Raw genomic sequence first — 21,915 nt, 5'->3', positions numbered from 1 at the left:
TAGGGCTGGGACAAGCAAACAGCATCTGCATGTCTAAATCATAACAGGAAGTTCTTAAAATTGCTGTTTCAAACACTGAAGCCAGAGCATGCACACAGTGTTGTGTGTTGCTGTGCCTGCTCCTGTCACAGAAAATTACTACTTCATAGGATATTCTACGACTCTGATTTTTGAGTTGGGAGGGACCCACAAGATACTCACTGAGTCCAACTCCTGGCCCTGTGCAGGACCCCCCAAGAGTCACACCATTCACCTGAGAGCATTGTCCAAACACCTCTTGAACTCTGTCAGGCTCAGTGATGTGACCACTGCCCTGGGGAGCTGTTCCAGTGCCCAACCACCCTGCGGGTGAAGAATCTTTTCCTGATACCCAACCTAAACCTCCCCTGACACAACTTCAGGCCACTCCCACAGGTCCTATCACTGGTCACCAGACAGAAGAGATCTGCCAGCCCGTCTGCTCCCCATCATGAGGAAGTTGCAGACCACCATGAGCTCTCCCCTCTCCAGGTGTTCGGAGTTGAATGCTGTGTGAGTGAGAGAAACCTGTGCTTGTTCTGCCATCTGCGCTCCTTTGGAACCATGGTGGTAACAACACCAACCACAGTTAACTAAGCCTCTTTCTTATATACTGAATTGTAAGTGCAGAGAGGGGTCTAGTGAGAAACAAGCCATTCTGAAAATTAAACAGTATTTTTATTATGGATATTCTGTCAAGGCTTGATAGACAGAGCAGTTAGAAGAAATGCTTTTTGTCAGTTACATAATTCCAAATAAAAAGATCAGAACCATTCCACAAATGCTTTTTTGTGCTCTACAAGTAAAGCAAAGGACCTTGATTACAAGAACAGTTGTACTTCTAAATCACCCAACTTGGGGCAGTTTTCAACTGAATTTCTCATTGTCCAGTTCTAGAACTTCATAAAAGGAACTTGGAGCGGTTTTTCTGCTGCACGCTTCAGAGCCAATGCGTAAGTATAAACCCTGGCATCTACTGCCAGATGTTCCTCTGCTACTAGTTCTGAAAATAAAAGAAAAAAAATATGAGATGCTCTTAAAACCTCACCTTTACAGAAATGTAAGTCCTTGCTAAAATGAAGATAAGTAGTGTTCTAGACACTGCAAACACCTACTGCTATGACTCACTCTCATACCTGGCCAGGTCTCTCAAAGCTTTTTGCTTAACATACAGTATTCCAGGATGTGAAATACCACGAGGAGCCCTGAGAAGGAAAGGGATTCCTGAAGCTCAAGTTAGTGCATTTAATGTGTCAGAAAGCTCTTACCATCAATCCTTTGAAGCAGGTCGTTCTTTGGGAGTGAAACAACTTCCACAAATTCTAGGAGAGAAGAAAAAGATTTACATACCCTTAAATTAGTGAACAGTAGAGAAATTCACCTCTGTGTTCTGTTTCTTGCATTTTAGAAGGGGAAACAAACTGATTTAATGCTCATCACCATCCAAAACTTGTAAGCCTTATCAAAAAAAAGTCAATTAAATGGGGGAAGGCAGTGACTGGGTTCATTAAAACACGTTTGGCAGAAAGAAGCTGGGAAATAGTTGAGAAAAAAGTAGCTGACAGCTACGAAGGATTAGAATCCTAAAAGCAGAAACCTCCCTTTTGAGAATGGAAAATACACTGTTGAAGGAGACTTTTGTTTGGCTTCTCTTGGAATGGATTGGAGATGCATTTCAAGACCAAACCATCTCAAAGGGTTTGTTCATGATGAATTAATGTTGGCCTACCCCTCCCCTGTCTCTCTGAATTATTTGTCTTTGGGGCTTGACCTATAGCTGTTGGGGGTTCATTAATTTGAATTTCCTGTAATACTGGTGCTATAGGTGCAATACTTGGAAAGATAATTGACGCAATCATGCCCCACAGGAATTTGCATCTAGGCCAAAGTCAACCTCAGGCACATTTGATTAGGGTCAAGAGATTACCCAAGCACAAATAAAAACCAGTTTTAACTGACTTTTTCTAAGTAAAACTTGCCATACGAAGATCACACTTGACCTTATTGTCAATGGGAACACAGTCACATTACATACCTCCATCATCTGCAAGTGAAAAAAGAAGTAAGAAGTTAAGGGATTGAAATACACTAGAATTTACAATTAAAAAGCATTTGATGGCTGACTGACTGTGATTGACACTAATTACTTCGGAGTGAAGCTACAACTGAGAGCAGTATCTAGGTTCACAAGTGCTTATGGCCCTCACTGAAATTTGGCACCAAAATGTTTTATTCTGAGTGTGCCACAGCTGACACTTCACATCTGGGCTTCTCCAGTGAATTCAGCAGAGACACACTCTGCTCATCTAGACTGCAGGATATGATTGGAAGGATGTGCAGCATCCAAATCAGCTAGGCCAGAAGAGATGCAGTGGTGGGGTTAATTGTTTTAAACCCATTGTTTTGTTATCTTCTCAAAATTTTCAAATAAAAGGTACAAAACTCACCAAGGTTTTGCTTAGGTCTCGTGTTCTCAGCCTCATCTCCATTAATGATGACACTCACTATGTGTGTGGTGCTGTTTGACACACCTGGGTCCAAGCACAGAGCTGTCAACAAGTACATTTGAGAGAGGAGAGGTTCATTTTCAAAGCAGGAGTCAGGCACCTTGACATTTTATCACAAGTTTTCACAGAAATGTATCTGATACAATAGAAGAATATATATTTGGCAGACATTCATGCTGTAAGAGTAGCAAAAACTTTGTTTTCACATATTCTTAGAAGTAATGTGTCTGTAACTGAGCTTTTTTACAGACCCCTGGTAACACTAGTCTTCAGCAGCCAAGTTTACCTTCTATTCCACAGACTCAAGATTTACTGTAAACTACCCCTTACAGACTTCCTCAGTCTGTTGGGGTCTAATTTTGCCATCACCTGTCTCCAGCCTCTCTCAATCCCCAGCATGCAGTTGTACCCAGTAGCTGAGAGACAAGTCTCAACTGCAATGACATTTCCTTGAAATCCCACCTAAGTTGCCTCACCTACCTTCTCAAGTTTGATTTATGATCCTCATTTTGCCTTCTTTATTGCCATTTTATCTTATGTTGGAAGCATGGGATTGGAACAACCATGTTCCAAAGGATCTCTGAATTTACTCCAATTACTCTCCTTTCTTCTTTCCAGCTGGAGAACCCAAGCACAGTCACCTCCCCACAGCTGACAGGAGGGTGACCTCTGCATCAGGCAGCTATTTTTTTCTAAGTTCACAGATGCTGTTTACAGAAGTCCAGCAATTTAGACCTTTACACTAAAATGCCAAATCACAGCTTGAATAATTGGGTTTTGTGTAAAGGACCTTAATTAATAGCATTTTCCTCCCTACAGACATCAAACTTTCACTTCAGACAGAAGTTCAGCAACTGACGCACATCAAGGACCGAAGTTTCACTTTTACAGCCATGAGATGCTACCCTGCTAATCTGCATAGGCTTTGCTGCTTGGATTTTCCCTTTGGTTTAGAGCGTTTTAGACATTTAGAGTAGCCACCAAGACAGAATTAGCTTTGGTGGGAAGAAATAAATAAAAGCAAAAGACCTGGAGTACATTCAATGACTTCCCCTTTATAGCCAGTTTCTTCCTTCAGCTCTCGAAGTGCAGCACTTTCTGCTGACTCGTTTTCCTCAATAAGGCCTGGGAGATACATAATACACAAAAACAATTAAAAGCCTCTCACTTAACTGCAGTACCCATCCCAAGATTAATCAAGCTTTATGGAAGAGGGGAAACATCCTCACTACTCTGTCTTTACAGAGGGATAAATGTTAGGAAGGATTCCAGTCCCTGGATTCATTATGCTGCTGCCCACATCCTTAACTGATTATCTACACATATTTGCCTTCCCCAAAAATGGCATTAATATTCTCATGAGGGAAAGAAGCCAAATGCTTTGACTCTTAGAGAAAGGAGAAGTGGAGGGAATTTTCTCCAATCTGCTAAAACAAGCTTATTTTGTTTTTTTTCCTTATCAAATATTTCTATTTTGGAATAGCACATGGAGCTCAGCATGGTTTTCCAGCTAGAGCTTCATTAAGATCACAGAACCAACTAGGTTGGAGAAGACCTTGGGGATCATCAAGTCTAACCTATAAAATACATATAACCTATAAAACATAAAGATTGACACTCCAAGCACATTTAAACACACTGAACCATATGTGACTCATCCCAATGTTTCAGCCATGTACCTGCAGGAAATTCCAAGCAGTAGCCATTGATTGGGGGCCTGAACTGTTTCACCAGCACAATGCAGTCGTAGTGCAGGGTTCTCTGTAGCACTGCTATCACTGCTACACCTACAGCAGCGATGGGAGACACAAGGACATGGAATGTGAGTGTAGCAGAAAGTGAGATTTTAGTACGAGATCTGGAAAGGAACCCACACACTGCTACTCTGAGCAATGTTTAGATGCCTGCTCCAGAATCCTGAATGATGAATTTAAGCTCTTTATACCATGCCTGGTGAGAGATCTTCAAAGCTCCCCACATGTGAGAGGCACACATACCAAGGAAGACTGAGCCTCAGGCAAGGGCTCTCCTGCCTGCAGAAGCTGTTTGGAAGGCTCTGTAGGGAACTCTCTACTATACTCCTTCCATGTGTAAATCATGTCCCAAAGAGCCCTTTGACCCCTAACAGGAGACCCAATCACCAGTTTGTGAGCTACTCCATGTCAGGGTATCCATGATATCTTTGGAAGTGTTCCATCATTTTAAAGTGAACACAATGATCTTGGGAAAGCACTCCCACCAGTAAGGTTCTGGTTCTTCAGCACTTAAGCTAGCATTTCATTAGCTCAGGGGTACAGCCAGCTCTGCCAAACTACCTGTTCTACAGCCTCATTCATTCAGGAACAGACCAGCTCTAAATCTGAACTGTCAGCTTATCAGAAGCGCTTTTACAGGGCAAAAATGCAAACAAAAAAAGCCACCGGTGTCTTACCATCCGCTGTAACTCCTTTTTTGTTGCCAGTACGCTTTACAGTTTCCCAAGTTCTGTTTAAACAGAGAAAAGAACAAATGAATACCTAAATCATCTTCTACCCTTGCTACTTTCATTAAAAGCAAAAGGTACCATCACACAGTGAGGTCTTGTAAGAAGCAACCAGCCTTAGGCAGGCCCTGTCATACACTGGCACTATAAAATGTCTGTAGCATAATTTTCTTTTGCCTACTTAAGGAAGGAGAGAGGAAATAGTTAATTTTAGTTACACAAAAGATCCAATCTTGCTAATTGTAAGAGGATACTTTGCTGATGAACTGGGAGGCACTAGAGAAAACAATCAGTACAGAATCTAACACATTAAGGGGGAGGGAACTAAAGCCGTGTACATAATCCTACATAAACACAGCAAAACTAAAGAGTACAAAAGAATTGGACAGAAATAATAACACACAAGAGGACATTAATTTGTCAATAATATGCAAGGTCCAGCACCACCAACAGGGAAAAAAGAACCCTTAATGAAGAACCAGAAAAGCCACAGGATGGACTCTCTGATTGTCACAGAGTAGTTGCACAGCTAGAACTTCCTTCTGTGTAGCATCTTTCCAAAGAACTGGAAATGCAAGACAATCCAGGGTCCAACATGCCCAGGAGGATTTAGGAGCCAAATTCAATCCAAATGCTTGCACATCTGCTGGAGTAAATTTCTTTCCCCTGAACAGCAGGAACTCCAAAGGAACCTCACAATGAATAACTCTCATCTTGTGTGGAGTGATGGGTTTGTAATGCTCATGTGCTCTAGCCTGGGGCCAGTCTGCACAATTGGGAATCTGGAACACCAGAGAGGCAATTACCTGGTTTTCCCAAAGGGATCCGTATAAGTTGTTTCTGCAAGCTTCAACCATTGTCTTTCTACGATTACCTAAAATAAAGAACTCTTTGTTAAATACATTATAAAATTAATCCAAAGATTTGGGAGAAAGAACACAACTATTTTTAGATCCTTTTGAAGACAAAATTTCAGCATCACAACACACCCAAGAATGTGCAACAGCATTCCTGTTGCTAATACAGAAAAAAAATTTACTCTAAATTCTTGAATATGAATAAAAAATAACTCCAAGATAGTAACTTCTCTTAACATGAGTTTAATAACCAAGTTTTGATGAATTCAGTGGGATTTTACGTACTGGAACATCTTCATTTTCTAAGTAGGATTTTGCAAGGGTAATACATCAGCTCCATAAGGGTCTCTGGGCTGCACAGACTTTAACTGCACTGGTGCCCACGAGTGCCCCATCAGCAGAGAGCACAGCCCAAAGGCTGAGCATGCAAGAGTGAAAACCAAACTACCCTGAAACTTTTCTTGCCCTGCCCTCAGACTGTGGCCTCGTGTAACTGCTGTTTTCTGCAGCTGTGAGAGTGATACATACCTGCCCCTTCAGGATTCTGAGAGCTGCTGAGAGAGCGCTTGGCTTTAACACTATGGCCAAATCTCTTTTCTGAGCTAAATGAGTTTATATTCCCTATGATGTTTCCTCATCTTTTATGTAATTAATTTAAAAGAGAAAAATCCCTAGATATTAGCCCTGCAGTTTGCTTCTTTTATTGTAACTTGTTTTAAAATGAGTTATTTTTATTATTACTTTGATGGGTAAAGAATATCTGCTCACAACAGTCTGAATATGCCTTCCCAGAAAAAGGAAGAATCAAGTAAGATCAGCTCCCACTTTTCATGGAAAGTATTCCAGCATCAGACCACACAGTTACTGCAGTTACAGAACCACTTCTGATATAAGAGCCACTGGCAGAGAGAGGGTAAACACTTCTCTGTATTAAGCCCACAAAATGATTGAAAAAAATAAATAGCTTCATATATGCAAGATCTAATTATAAACTTCCAGTGATACCAAAGAGTACATTGTTTTAAAAGAGGATAACTAAGAAACATTACAAAAAAACCCCAACCAACAACAAACCAAACAAACCCATAAAAAACTCAAGCAAAACCAAGCAAAAAATAGGATAAAATGAAAATGCTGATGCAAAAACCTGTGCTCTTAATAGAAAACCCAAAAAAATTACAAAAATTAAATCCTTCATGCTTGTGAAATATTCATATTTTAAAAATGTCCACGAGAAAAGATATAATCCAAACAAATCCCTTCTTTCCTTGTGCCTTGAAACTGGAAGAAATTACAAGACTGTGTTCACTCCATGAAGAACAAATAAAAGAAACCACATTTGTGTTATAACAAGAGGGGCACACTGCCAAACCTGCCTCAACACCAAAGATTAACTACTAAGAATTCACTTAAAAGGGAACAGAAACAAATATAGGCAGTGTAGGGTGAAAGTGCTTCTAATAAGAATGAAGTACCTCCAGAATCCTTCCTTAGGACTGATATTATTCTTACTACTTCCTTACTGATGTCTTTGAAACGGCGATTATCTAAATTCAAATCCTTCCAGGAAACATAAAAGGTGGTACAATCCTAAATGTTAAAGCAACCCTTAGTGGTTTACCATCTTAAAGAAACAGAAAGCTGTTTGAAATAGAAAACTGTTGCTGAGTTTCATAACCCACCAATTTGTAAAGTCTCTCAGAGATACCAGCATTATTTCTGAACATTGAAAAACCTCCTGAACAGACAATACAAGAAACAGATGCAAAATCCGAAAAAAGAAAAGCAGCTTAAAATAATTTTATACTAAAATAATTCATAATAATCTTAATAATAAGATTTCTCTCTCCTCATTGACAACCTGTATAGTTATTTCAATAAAGAGGAACGTCACATCTTTTAAACTCTCTGACAATCAGGAAGAAGTGCTCTGTCTGTTGAGTAGGTTTTTATGAACATACAGCCTCTACAGCATTTTGTACTCTGCACCCACAAACTCACAATAATTGTTACTTAACAACAAAACATGTCAAACCCAAGCATGCTGTACCTCTTCCTTAAGGACGAATTGTTTAGCTGTTTTTGTAACTTCTGTGGATGTCTCAGCTGCCATTTTCAGGAATGTTAGGCTTTCCCCTCCTGTGCAAAGTCCAGATATATATGAAACACAATCAATATTTGCTTTCAGTGTAAAGTTAAAAGGTTCATTTCTGCACTGTAAATTAACAAATATAGCTTGCTGGAGAAAGTCAGGGGCTTGTGATGGCAAGTTCAATTCATGTTTTCAGCTCCACCCAATGATTTCAGAGTCAAATAATTCAAAGGAGAAATGTAAATTTGGGTCAAATCCCTGACTTGCATGGTTTTAATAGTCCTATCAGCTGTCAAGTAGCTGTGCTGGCTGAAGACACTTTTCTTTACAGAAAATTCAAGTACCAAACACACATACAGACAATTCATCCATTTCAGTCAAATTGTTTCATTCTGATCTGGGTGAAATGCTCTGTCAACAGTGTCTGGACAACAGGACTATGCACTCCACTGTGAAAGTGGGAAAAAAACCTTATACTAAGAGAACTTCAGTGGTAAAAACTATCTGCTATTAAGAATCACAACTAGAACCTACCTCCACCTTACATCACAAATAAACACATAAATGACTCAGTCCTTCCACTAAAAAACAAGGTCAAAAAACTACACGTGTGTTCCAAGTCTATGCAGCATGTGGGGCTGGTGTGACCACAGCGTATCAGTCTCTTACTGGGAATGATGCGCCCAATACCATGCAAAAGGCAGCATTTTCAGTAAAATATGCCCAAAGCAAGGCTCTGCACCTGCAGCCCAGTGCCTCAGCCTGCATCTCCAGGAAAGTGAGATTATCCACTCCCTCCATCCAGTTCCAGCCTAAAGGCACAGCAGGCAGCAGAAAAAAAAAATGTATTAGAGACTGACCCTGTGTCACTGTGGAACTACGGGGCACTTTCAGCACAGAAACTTATACCAGGGAAATCATCTCCGATATTAACTTAATCCTGAAGTCCTGAAAATCACCATGAATCATAAGCAAAAGCCAATGAAAAGAAACAAACCAGTTTAAACACCAGGAGAGATGAGATAATATTAAAGATCTCGATCATCCATAGCATTGATGGTCATAAACTTTCCATAAAATCAAAAGGAATCTTTCCATGACCTCAACTATGGATTAATCAGGCTCTCTGTGGTCTCTAGCAATGAACAGTACCAAAGTGTGTGAAGACATTCTCTGTCAAGCCCAATTTTAGCACTTCCCTTTTTTACTTCATCTTTATCCTTTTACGGTAGCATCTGCTGCACATTTGTGAAACACGAAAGAGCAACAATCAGCTTTCATACACACTGGATTGACATTTATTTCCACCAAGTAGTTAAAAGGAACAGGTAGGCCGATATATTTCTGTTTATTAGCAGGAGTAAAACTAAAGTACATGAAACCATTTCCTCCGTCTGTACACAGGGCAGGCTCTTTCTTGAGTGTTTTTGGACGAAGTAGATCATAGAGGTCAAACGTGCAGATCGGTTTTATGTAACATAAGTTTTGAAAAGAAACCCTGACCTGTGAAACCACAGTCCATTCCTTCAAAAATATGTTCTATAATATTCTCTTAAAGCAATGAAGGTCCTTTTCAAAACTACATAGGTTTATTATCTACCTTACAGCTATTTGTACGAAAAACTGCTCAGGAACCTCACTTGCTTATGTTCCAGTTTCTATCCCACTTCAGTTCAGTTAGCTGTTCCAATGTTTGGAACTCCCTTCTCTTAGGATTGAAGAGTTTTATCTGGACAATGGCCATGGTCTCATGCTGTGACTCTCAAATACAAGATCAAGCTTTCTACCAAACATGCAAAAGAAGCACAGCCCAGGAGAAACAGTCACAGGAGGCTCTGTGTGATGTCTTTAAAAACATTAAAACCTTACATACCCAGCTACAACAAATTCACCTCCTACATTAGGAAAGAATTATAGCCTTTTGCATCGTCAATATAAATATATCAAAGGAGTAGAGAGCAAACCACAGCCTTGCTGAAGTTTTTTTGGATTGGGCTAAATCTTCTTCTTTTACTCTCCCCTCACAGGAAATCCTGTTCCATTGATCACACTAATCCTTCTGCACAACTATCAGTGTATCTTTCTCAAATGTGGACTAACACAGTTGTACCACGAAAAAAACACACTAGAACCACATCTCATGGCAGAAGCTATTTTCACCACACCTTGCTCTCTTCTGAGAAATTGAGGGGTAACTTACTACTTAAAATAACGAAAAAAATATACAGTTTCAGTGGTTTGAATTATCACTAAAACCTAAAATGGGAGAACACCTCAAAGAGAGGGGAACACTGATCTAGCCCGGCTTCTGTAGTTTGGATCTCCTCCACAAGTGGGTGCAGTAACTCTACGTATAGTGACATTTTTTAAAGTTCCACCAAAACAGCATTTTTGCCCAGATTTAGCTGGCTGTATAAAAGTGAGAATTTCTGCTGTTAGAAAGCTGAAATACCATTCGGTTAAATGAAGACTGCAATTCTGGCATCTCACGTTAGTCATGCTGTCAAGGATGGCAACATCTTTTGTTCATAAACAAAATTAGCTGCAACTGAAAATTAAATTTAACACTAAAATGTTAGGTTTCTAAAGGCCTATTTAGCTTTCAGAACATGCCGTGTCTTCCAGCCCTCTAACAGGAAGGTTCTTCTATCTCATAAAATTCCCTCTGCATATAAATATGAGTTCATTTGAGTTAAAAATTCAATGCAGCTGATACAGCAGCCTGGGAACCCGGCTACCTGACTTAGAATTACATGAGCTCTTAAGAACAGACATTTTTAATAGTTATAAATACAATCTTAAGAATATGTCAAAGTGCCCACATTTATCAGCTGCCTTAACACAAATCAACAGCACTCAAACTATCAATTATGGGGAAAAATAAATGTTTTCTACTTTGAGAGTTTTTGTGCCCAGTATTACAGGGTGCTGCTGGCAAATGATGCTACTTCTTCCATTTATTTCATACTGGGGTCAAATTCTGTCCTGAAAAAGCCATGCCATTTATGAAACATGTAACTTTATTCCCATTGTTTATTCCTTTATTGAGTGGCTTCCTTTCAAGGCAGCACCCAGCCATTCTATAGTTTCCAAATTATCCTTCACAGGAGTTAAAATTTTAAGCCAACTGAGGTCTGTGAATCAGCTCAAGAGAGAAGCCAAGATATCAGAACTATACTTTCATATTAATACTTAGATAAATCGATTAGCTTTTCTAAATCACTTTTCAGAAGAAATTCTCTGATCCAAACACACATTCCAGCTGACAGCAAACAGATTCAATGGAAGCTCAGCAACAGGGTCTCATGGCAAGCCCAAGGTCAAACAAAATACAGGTTTTCTCATAAAGAATGTGCAAAAGAGACACTAGCAACATTTTAAGCACGATTTAACCAACAGCACTCTGAGAAAGGTACACTGAAGATAAACATCATTAAAAACTCCTAAGGCACTTTAAACTTGTTACTTGCACTTTAGTGCTATGATTCTAGAAACAATATCAATTACTAAGCAATTAAGTTGATGGGAGGAAGAAAAGTAAGTGGAAAACGTTTCATTTTTATCATGGTATTTAGAAGCATGGATGACGCACCGAGTGCCAAATAAAATATGAACAAATAACTGCAGAGCAAACAACAACAAGGATTATCTCGCATAACCAGAAGAGGGTTAGAGGCAGCTCCATGTTGTTATCAAACTTCCCAACAGCTGAGGTGTTACAAGGCTGGAGGAGACATCCCCAAACTGCAGATATGAGAGTACACAAGGAAACATCACCATGCAAGGGACACGCAGCCACAGACACAACAGCTGAACCACGGGGCTTAAAAAAACCCTCACGCTACTCTGTTAATGCTTGACTTGGGACTACACAAAATGAAATAGTGGTTGATGAAAAACTTAAGCTGACAATGTGCGCTCACAGCCCAGAAAGCCAAAGGGGTCCTGGGCTGCATCCAAAGATTGTGCCCCTCTCCCCTGCCCCTGTGAGAGCCCACCTGGAGCACTCTGCGCGGTTCCGTGTCCCAACATAACAAGGACATGGAACTGCTGGAGCAAGTCCAGAGGAGGCCACCAAGTTGATAAGGGGACTGGAGCACCTCCCCTACAAAGACAGGCTGAGAAAATTGGAGAAGGTTGCATGGACACCTCCGAGCACCTTCCAGTAAATGAAGGGGCTACAGGGAAGCTGTAGAGGGACTGTTCATCAGAACTGTAGTGATAGAACAAGGAGTAATGGGTCAAATTGAAAAGAGGAGAAATTTAGGTTAGATATTAGGAAGAAATTCTTTACTGTGAGGGTGGTGAGACACTAGAACAGGTTGCCCAGGGAGCTGTGGATGCCCCAACCCTGGCAGCGTTCAAAGCCAGGCTGGATAAAGCCGTGAGCGACCTGGTCTCGTGGGAGGTGCCCCTGCCCATGGCAGGGGGTGATTGAAACTGGATGATCTCTAAGGTCCCTTCCAACCCCTTAACATTCTGTGAGTCTATGAAACAGCTCCATGCAGGAAACACGCAGGCACAGGGAAGACAGCAGAACCTGAAAGGATAACACGTTACTCAGTTATTCCTTGGCTCGGGGCGGGGCGGGGCGGGGCAGGGCAGAGCAGAGCGAAGGCACCGCTGCCGGAGGCTCCGGGACGCTGCCGCCGAGCGGGTCCGGCACCCGGCAGCGCTGAGGCGGCGGGGGCGGAGCGGGCCGGGGGCGGGGCCGAGCCCTGTGCGCCGGCGATGGCGCCGGGCAGCGCCCGGAGCTGCGCGGGAGGTTCCGGGCGGAGCGGGAGCTTCCGGGAGCGGCCGGGTTGAGGAGGAGGAAGAGGAGGATGAAGAAAGAGCAGGTGGCGCACTGCCAGTTCTCCGTGTGGTACCCGCTCTTCAAGGCCGTCACCATCCGCAGGTGAGCGCGGCGAGGTGCGCCGGGGGCTGTGAGAGGCGGTGCGGGCCGTAGGGGTGCGGTGTGGGGTGAGGGTGGGGAGGAGTGTGGGGCCGGGGGGGAGGAGTGTGGGGCGCTGGAGGTGGTCCTGCCCCTCCACTCCGCCCTGGTGAGGCTCATCTGGAGTGCTGCCTCCGGTTCTCAGAGCAGGAGGGACATGGAGCTCCCGGAGCAGGTCCAGTGCAGGGCTACGTGGATGATTAAGGGACTGCAAAAGCTGAGGGAACTGGGCCTGTTCAGCCTCGGGAATGAAGGAATGGTTTGGGTTCGGAGGGATCTTAAAAATTATCTGGTCCCAGTCTGCTGCCACGGGCAGAGATACCTTCCTCTAGACCAGGTTGTTTAGAGCCCTGTCCAACGTGGCCTTGAACACTTCCAGGGATGGGGCAGCCACAGCTTCTCTAGGCAACCTGTGCCAGGGCCTCACCACCCTCACAGGAAAGATTTTCTTCCTAATAGCTATCTAAACTGACTCTCTCACAATTTGAACCCATTGCCCTGTATGCTGTCACTACAAGCTCTTGTCAATAGTCTTCTCCATCTTTCCTGTAAGTTCCCTTCAGGTACTGGAAGGAGAAAGAGATGACTGAGAGGGAAGTTCATTAATGCATATAAATATCTAAAGAGGGAGTGCCAAAGGGTGGACTAGGCTCTGCTTGGTGGCACCCAGCAATAGAAGGCAAGGGGAAGAAACTGATGCACAAGAAGTTCCACCTGAACATGAGGAAGAACTTCTGTCTTGTGCAGTGACCAAGCCCTGAAACTGATTGTCCAAAGAGGTGTGGAGTCTCTGTCACTGGAGATATTCCAGAACTGTCTGGACACAGCCCTGTGCCATGTGCTCTGGGATGGCCCTGCGTGAGCAGGGAGGTTGGATCAGATGAGCCACTGTGGTCCCGATTCTATGGGGCTGGGCTGGGTTGGGTTGGAAATTCGCTTGTGGTGGGGCAGGGTTGGGTGAGATAGAGGTGACCTGTATGGGGCAGAGCTGGGGTGGAGGTGGTGAAGGATTGAGTGAGCCATCAGCTGCAGTCCCGGGAGCTGGGATCTTGCCTCTACACTCTGATGGGGTGTTTTGGGAAGCCCTGGGACAGGCCAGGTACCCCTGTGCTTCCTGCTCTCCTGGTGTGACTCCATGCTCAGCATTAGAAGATACCCACACTGTTCCTACTATCCACATCCTGCTATCCACACTGCTGTTCCTACTTGCTTACTTAAAAAACCTGACTGAATAGATCCAAACCAAGTGGCTGACTTGGTGTTTCTGTGTATTTCTGGAAGGCATAGAAAATTCTTCAGGTTCTAAGGTGCTGCTACAGGTCACGAGATAGTTACAAGAACTACCAGTAACTCAGGAAAGTCAGGACAGTTGCCCTGTTGGATCAAAAAGTGCTGACATCATGCTTTTAGTAATCAAAGCATTTGATCTTTTATGGTTTTTAGTGTTTAACACAGGCTTATTTTTGGTACATTTAGTGATAGTCCTGCATTTTTGGAACATTAAGATGGTATAGGCAAATTCTGGTTTGGATTTCAGAAGGGAAACCTTTAGTTTGAGCAACTTGTTGTCTCCTTCTCACAGGCTGCCCACAATTTACTTGGAATTTCTTAGAGCTTTGAAGGAGTGGGGTATTTTTGTGTATTTAGTCTAAAATTTTTGTCCTATACTACCCTGGAGGGAAAATGGGCATTGCTTTTTGGGTGTGGCATAAGATGGGAGAAACACTATGGAAGAACAGTTCTCTTAGAGGATAAAACATAGTGTTACTGAAGTATGTGCTATTAAAAACCCAAATGATTTTATTCAACTAGGTTTTTATTATAGCGAGTATTAATAAGGTATTAAAGAGATTTTCATTTTTCTTCCAGTGTCATACTTCCCCTGCCAGAGAATGTGAAAGAATATTTGCTGGATGATGGAACACTCGTGGTTTCTGGAAGGTAAGGCGTGTTTTGTCCTCAGCTTCCAAGTATTAATGATGTTTTATATTCACAGCACCATTTTGTATATATATATTGTATTGTGCATGATGAGTTTTTGAGTTTGACCAGTGTGACTGCAGTAAACCTCATACTGTGTAAGCATGTGAATGGGCTGACTGTTGTTAGTGCAGCTTGATTTGCTGCTGCCTGAAGAATCCTAAAATCCATGAACTACAATTCATGCTAGACCATTTCATTTTTTCTATGCTTTTCCCTGTGGAGTGTACCAAGCTCTGGAATGCTCAGCTGCTGGTTTGTGTTAGGTCCAATTCACAGGCTTGACCTGTCCCATGCCAGTCCAGGGATGAAGTGACGTTACCTGAGTTTAATTCTCAATAAAATAACCTATATACAAACTCAATAATTAGGAACATTTTATATAATCATTTGCATACGTGTAATGCATGCATATGACAAAGCTGAATGTCCCATATGTACACCCATGCCAGGATTTTGGATGGAGAAGAATGAGATGGATAGATAGCAGGAACAGTTGGTAAGAACCCAGGCCTTGCTCTTTGTGTTCTGCTTGGGATCTCACTATGTGGTCTCCTTGTGAAATGGTTGCTGCATGCATCTTGTTAATGATGAAACTTAGAAATCAGTGATTCCATGATTCCCTAACTGGTAGTTTGCCCCTTGCAGAGCAACCAGTGAGGCTGTGAGTGAAAGGGAGCTTTTTCTGATGTATAAGGTAGCAATTTATGTAAAAATTGAAGCTGTTTAAATGCCTTGTAAAGATGAAAGGGTTTATTTTTTAATTTAATTTTTAATTTCTATTCTTTTCTTTCTAATTTCTTTCTAAATTCTTTTTCTTATTAAAGGGTATCCAGAAAATTAGAATTGTTTTTTAAACCATTTTGGATCAAAAGTAGTATTGTCACCTGCTTCTGCAGAATTGTGCAATTTATTTAGCAGCAGCTGTTTATTTTAATAAGCCTTCAGAAAAGCTGAACTTGAGGATTTGACTTAACATCTGTGTTCTACAATTTTGCTGTCTTCAATGGAGTAATGGACAGCTGTATGATTGACTTAAATTACATTTTTAAGATGTTTGCAGTTAAAATCCTTTTTAGAAACCTTTTTTTCTATGAGTTGAACTTTCTTAGCTAGAAGTGAATGTGATCTCCTTGCAGTCAAGGGCAAGATTGCTTCTAACCTTCAGTGCGCCCCTGTCTGACCTCTAGATCTCAAAAACTGGATCGATGGTTTAATTGCTATGGAAGTGCATTGAGGGACTGCAGAGACTCAGCTCATCTAAGAATTGACTTTTGGCAGGGATGTACATTTGACCTTGCCCTGTTTGCTATGCTGTCCACTTTCCATGGGTTCTTCTTTTGTCTGTATGCTGAGTCTGAGGACATTTTCTTTTCAGAGCCAGAAATTCACAGGTCAACATTTGAAACTCAAGGTTTATGAATTTTTCTTGGAAAGGGAGTATGGAGGCAAAGCATAATCTAAATTGAACTTGTTGAAAAAAAAAAGTTCAATTTGTGTTTATGTTAGACTACAGTAAAGTTGGAAAAGAATCATTAACTGGTTGAAAAGCTTCAATTGCAGTGTTTTAGATCAAAAACTGATCTGCTAATTTGAAAGAAGCAAAGTGTTCAGGGTAGGACCTAGTCCTAATGCCAGCGTGTTTGGTCTTCAGTTTTCAGTACTAGCTTACTGATTTTTCTCTGCCAGGGTTTTGAAGTTTAATCTTCTTATGGAAACGTTTTGAGATCAACAGCTGGAAATGCTGTGGAAATATAATGGATATGGTCAAGTCAAACTTCAGTGCTTAATGATTTTTTTCCTGTTAATTTTTTGTTTCAGAGAAGATCCGCCAAGTCACGCTCAGGAGGGGAGTGATGATGCAGAGGAGATACAGGTCAGTGTAAAATGCAAATTAATGCCAAGTCTTTTAAGAAAAATATGAATGTATAACCTTTTCTGCATTATTTATAGGTGTGAAGATTCCTTCATAGAAATCATTATCATGTGGTAGTTGCAATGAAAAACGTAGAAACATGATTATTTATGCTGTGACATCAGGGAAAGTTTAAAATGTTTCTGTGATCTTTCACGGAAGACTTTTTAATTTTTATTTCTTGAAAATTGCGTTTGTAATAATGAGTAGGGAATGTTGAAATTGAAAATTAGGAGTACATTTGGAATAGTTATTTCAAGAAACAGTGAAAGTTTCTGAGGGCAAAGTAACTCAGAAGGCCATTCTAGAAGAAAACCACTGAAAAATGTTGTAAGTACAACGTGACAGAAGGTACAACAAGGAGATGAAAAAGAAATAGAAGTGAAACTAATGGATCATGGATCTAATGATGGAAGTGCTAGAGCTGGAGACAAGCTCTAGATAGGGAAGACTGAGTTCTGAAATGTCTATCTTCCTGATATAAATCACAATTGAAATATACAGGTATCTTTTTATCAATACTTTAGAGTAGAACTGCTGAATATACAGTATTTTCCCTGTCTTACTTTACAGCCAAAATAATTGCAGGATGGTGATGTGCTGTCTGGGGCAATGATTTGATCTACATATTGCATGAATTATGATGTTCTCATAAATTGTAAAGGATGTCTCAGGAAACTGGTAACCTTTGATTTGTTCTTATTTTTAACAGTGGTCAGATGATGAAAACATTGCAACACTTAAGGTAAGGTCCTGTAAAAGCCCGATGTGGGTTTGTCAGCAGTTTCCTTTCTTCAGCCTTGTGATACAAACTTATTGCTGGTTAGAGATACCTCTTGCTGTATTTAACATTTTTCAGATTATTTTAGATGGATGGCAGTGTAGATGTCTGTAACGTCAAGAAAGTTTTGCTGGCTTAATTTTATTTAACTAAAAATAAAACACTTTTCTTCATCCCCAACAATCATACACACTTGTTAGACTGTAGGAAATGAACTGAAGTACAGCTCTAAATATAGCTGTCTTTCATTTTCACCACTTCGAGTATCTCCAAATTATTTAATCAGACTGGATGCAGAAGAAACTAAGCCCCTGCAGCTCAATCTTCACAGCTCTTCTCTTAATATGCCATTATTTCTTCCTAAGTACATCTCTTTCTGTAATTTTTTTTTCTTTTCCTGTGTTTATGGTCTCCTTGCACTGTGCCTGGCATGGAGTGAGGGTCATAATGGGTGCAAACCAGGCTTTCTTGATCTTTCTTGCATCTTTTTTTGAAATTTGCTGTTGCCATGTCACTGTCAGAGTTAAAATACTCGTGGTACTTGTCTGCCATTGATAGTGTGACTTCAGTCCTTTAGCTCCCTAATGTTCATCATGGTGTGGAATTGCTCATGTTGGATTAGGTGCCATAAAATCACAACCCTGCTTTGAGTGCGCTTCTGCTAGCACAGAATTTATAGCCCAGAGTTTAATACATTTCAAATTTGTGCACACTGATTAACCTTCAGTTCAAATACTTAACCTTTGATAAACTATATTCCTTAAATTGTAAATTATTTAAAACAAGGATTTTAGGATCCATCTTACCGTTTGCAAAGTTCATGGTAATGATGCTAAAAAAATAATACCAGAGTTTTGAATCAGGTTCTGTTATAGTATGGAACACAATAAGGAATTACATAATTAAGAGGTATTTAACCTGTCAGAAGAACACAGGTCAAATGATTCTACTGTATCTAGGTAAGTCTACAGCTTTCTCATGAGGGAAGTAGAGGGGCAGAAAATCCTGTTTTTAAAATAACTTGCATTAATATTGATGGTTACGAAGTCAAGCATTCAAAATTCAGGAAATGATGGAGTCTAGCTTGTTTATGCAGTTTTAGAACTTTCCTCTTGTGTGTATATTTATCCCTTGTGTTAATCAAGTGACACGGTAACATTTTCCCGAGGAGGCTTAGTATGTGCTGGTATTACATATATAGTAGGACTCCCGATTCCTGTCAAAACAAGAGGAGCTTGGATCAGAATGCAGTGGATGAAGAGTTTTACTTCTTGCAGGAACAGTTTCTAGAATTGACTGAATGTCTAAAAATAAAATAAGAGAAGTGTTTTTTTCAGTTTTCCAAGTGTAGTTTCCCATGGAGACTAGGTAATGTACAAAGGGAAGGTTCAGAATGTTTGAAGTTCAGTCTAGGTCATTGCACTAAAATGTGAGAAGGTTTTTTCAAGTGTTTGCATCTGGGGAAGCTGCAGTGAGATTCCAGAATGTATGAGGTTTTTTTATTCACTTGTTTGGCTGTGAGGGCTTTGTTGTTTAAGAAGCATCAATTAGCTTTAGCCTAGAAGTTACCTTTGAATTGAGTTTATAAGTAGGCAGAAATAGTGTTCTTATATACTTCTTGCTATAAATCCTGTTACATGAAAGATCTTTGACATATGCTTGAAATCCTTTTGTATTATTTTAAAGGTCAGCAACCTGTTTTTTATCTATAGCACCACATTCAGGGTAGAGTTTGGAGCAACCTGAAGAGCTGGGGTTTTTTTTACCTCAATCTTACATTTTCAATGTTCTTTACAAGGCAAGATTTTCTAGTCCAACCTTTGCACTGTGTCCTCTATTTGGAATTAATATATTGTTAAGCAGCTACTTTGAAGACCTAATTTAAGAGCTGATGGGTTAAAGTATTACTAACGTTTTATAAAACTAGAGCTTAAAGGAAGAGCTGTTATTCAAATTGCCTATGAGATGCTTAATTCTAAAATTGCTCTTTAAAAGTTTAAATATTACTGGATCTTATTTGTATACAATAATCTACCACAGGGTATAAACCCATAGGTAAGCGTTTAAGGTTTGGTTATTTGACTTGTATTTTTTGCCAGCTGTTGCAGATTTCATTATGAATGTTACGAAGTTTTGGGTTTTCTCCTGAAGTTCATGGTACTTGCTAGTACCAGATTTGATTAAGTGATTTTATTATACACTATGTTTCTGGAGTTCATACTGATTTTGGACATATTTCTTCTGGAGTATGGATCTCTAGTAATATATAGTAGATGGCTAAACTTCACTATTAAATGTATTGAAACTGATATTTTTGCTGTTATTCTTTGTTCAGGCACCAGAATTTCCCGAGTTCGCAGCTAAAGTTCAGGAAGCAATAAGTTCCTTGGGTGGCAGTGTTTTTCCTAAACTCAACTGGAGTGCTCCAAGGGTAAGAATGCTGACTCCCAAAACTTGTAAGAGATGTTGTCATACAGAGTGGTTTGTGTTTGTTTTCTCTAAATGCATTGGAAGGAGGAAGAGACTAGTGCTTCTGATGAAGGAAGAAGTGATAGACAATATATCCGTGAAGTGGTGGATTCTTTAATCAACCATTTCACTGATATCTTGTCTATCACTAGACGGTCATGGTGCATGTTTGGGGAGGCTGATGCAAGGCAGCACTGGCTTTCTTATCTCAAACCCTATATCCTGGTCACAGATGGTTGTGCGATGGTCAGGCTCTCTGTTTAGGATACTAGTTGAAAACTTTGCCTGGGATAAAGATGAAAAGCCCCACAATTTTTAAAAAAGCAATAAACTTGCCTCTAGTTATTTTTAGGTACTCTTAACTATACCATAAGGATGGGTGCACCCAAATATTGTTGTTTTGTGTTCTCAAGAGACACTGTGTTCAATCGAGCATTCCAAGAAAGTTCCTGGAAGCAGTAACTTAGTTTTGCAAATGGATTTGCCCTGCTTTCATCAGAGTATTCATAAGAAAAACAGTAACTATTGTGTCTCTTTTAACCATTAATGAAGTTTTCCTCGAAATAAAAAAAATAATTCTGTGTGTATTTCAAATGTTGCATAATATTTAGATAGACCTGCAGCCTGCATTCCTTCCTGCTAGTAAAGGTACATTTGTGGATAATCTTGTTTCTTTAGGATGCCTACTGGATAGCAATGAACAGCTCTCTGAAATGTAAAGCTCTCAGTGACATTTTCCTCCTCTTCAAGAGTTCAGACTTCATAACTCGTGACCTCACTCAGCCGTAAGTAGATTTCCAGCAGACAATCTTAGTTATACACAGCCAGAAAAAACCAGAAGCAAACCAGAAAGGTATTAAGGTAGCACATGCAACCAATGTGCTATGGCACTATGGATGAAGACCATTTTTTCTAGTAGCTTTCCAGAGCAAGTTGTGTTGTATTCTTGGGATTTTTTGCCTTCTCAGCCCTCTTGGTGTTTACTTGTTGCTACTGTCCTTATTGGTGCCACTTCTTATGGTAATACAGTGTGACTTTACCATGTCCTTTCCGTATTTTAAAGTTGTTGAGGTTTCTGTGGCTGCCTGGAACATGTCTAAGATTTCTGGTAACGTATTTCTAGGGCTCGTTCTGAACCTAAGTTCTTGTAGCTCTTGGAACAAATACATTCCAAGTGACTAAGGATAGCAATTACTGATAAAATTAAAAATATTATGTGCTTGGGGTTTATTTTTATCTGCTCACATGAAGGGAGTACTTAATTGTATAGGAGCAGTTTCCTCCTGTAGTACCTGCATCTCATTGATTTATGTCACTCATTTCTAAAATACAGCCTTTTTCTGAAAGAAAATGAAATTATTGGAGTTGATACTTCTGTTACTATGGTTACTTTTTTTTGTTCCTCAGACAAGTAGAATATCAAAGAAAAGGGGCAATCCATGGCTTGGTATCTGAGAGATTGTTTTCCAGTAATTATTCAATGCTTATTTACATTACTGAATTATTTAGGAGACTCAGTCAAATGCAGAGCTGTTGTTCTAGGTGCCTTATAGTGGGTTAACAGGTATAAGTTTCATGTCAAGTGGCTTATGTCTTGATAAAAATTTTCTTTTTAAGGTGTGAAACCAGTTGCATTAGTGCTGTGCAACTGCTTCTTTTTTATTCCTGCAACTCTAATGACTCTCTTCCCCCAGTTTTTTGGAACACGGGAAAAAAAAAAAAAGGGGCTGTTGACAGCAAGGATGTCAGTCCAGTTCTGATGTTGGGTTTTCCATCATGCCTGACCTGCAATGTCATGAGGTGCTGGGGAAGAGACTGAGGAGGAAGGGAGAAGATACTGGAGTGATAAAACAGTTTGAAAAATATGTTTGGCTTGGGAAG

General features: G+C 40.4%; 2 protein-coding genes across 3 annotated transcripts in view; one reads left to right on the top strand and one right to left on the bottom strand.

Moving 5' to 3' along the window:
• Positions 1–674: 674 nt before the first annotated feature.
• NUDT5 (nudix hydrolase 5) lies at positions 675–12,634 on the bottom strand. 2 transcript variants are annotated; one of them, XM_032106160.1, is made up of 10 exons: positions 12,517–12,634; positions 7,915–8,003; positions 5,814–5,881; positions 4,957–5,009; positions 4,205–4,312; positions 3,555–3,650; positions 2,466–2,567; positions 2,054–2,062; positions 1,287–1,340; positions 675–1,021 (listed from the first exon to the last, which is right to left on the bottom strand). In XM_032106160.1, exons 2-10 carry the CDS (start codon positions 7,975–7,977, stop codon positions 912–914), a joined length of 663 nt encoding a protein of 220 aa, XP_031962051.1. In that variant the 5' UTR covers positions 7,978–8,003; positions 12,517–12,634; the 3' UTR covers positions 675–911. The 2 variants fall into 2 exon arrangements, with proteins under 2 accessions (XP_031962051.1, XP_031962052.1); XM_032106161.1 differs by having other exon boundaries at positions 12,497–12,627.
• Positions 12,635–12,683: 49 nt separating this feature from the next.
• Positions 12,684–21,915, top strand: part of CDC123 (cell division cycle 123) — a 32,987-nt gene continuing 23,755 nt past the window's right edge. Inside the window, exons 1-6 of the mRNA XM_032106159.1 lie at positions 12,684–12,853; positions 14,759–14,830; positions 16,691–16,745; positions 17,497–17,529; positions 19,901–19,996; positions 20,713–20,819. Coding sequence (XP_031962050.1) covers positions 12,780–12,853; positions 14,759–14,830; positions 16,691–16,745; positions 17,497–17,529; positions 19,901–19,996; positions 20,713–20,819 — 437 coding nt within the window. The 5' untranslated portion in view covers positions 12,684–12,779. The remainder of the gene's footprint in view (positions 12,854–14,758; positions 14,831–16,690; positions 16,746–17,496; positions 17,530–19,900; positions 19,997–20,712; positions 20,820–21,915) is intronic.

This window comes from Corvus moneduloides, chromosome 4 (assembly GCF_009650955.1).
Source record: "Corvus moneduloides isolate bCorMon1 chromosome 4, bCorMon1.pri, whole genome shotgun sequence".
Taxonomy (NCBI): Eukaryota; Metazoa; Chordata; class Aves; order Passeriformes; family Corvidae; genus Corvus; species Corvus moneduloides.
Note: the sequence above shows the minus strand (reverse complement) of the source record. Positions and strands in the feature narration are given on the sequence as shown.

Bases quoted from the DNA above. Each gene is read 5' to 3' on its own strand.
- NUDT5 (XM_032106160.1), bottom strand. From the start codon at position 7,977: ATGGCAGCTGAGACATCCACAGAAGTTACAAAAACAGCTAAACAATTC. The intron at 5,882-7,914 runs GTACAGCATGCT...TCTTTATTTTAG, and splicing joins AATTCGTCCTTAAGGAAGAG to GTAATCGTAGAAAGACAATG. The intron at 3,651-4,204 runs GTACATGGCTGA...TGTATCTCCCAG, and splicing joins CTGCTTGGAATTTCCTGCAG to GCCTTATTGAGGAAAACGAG.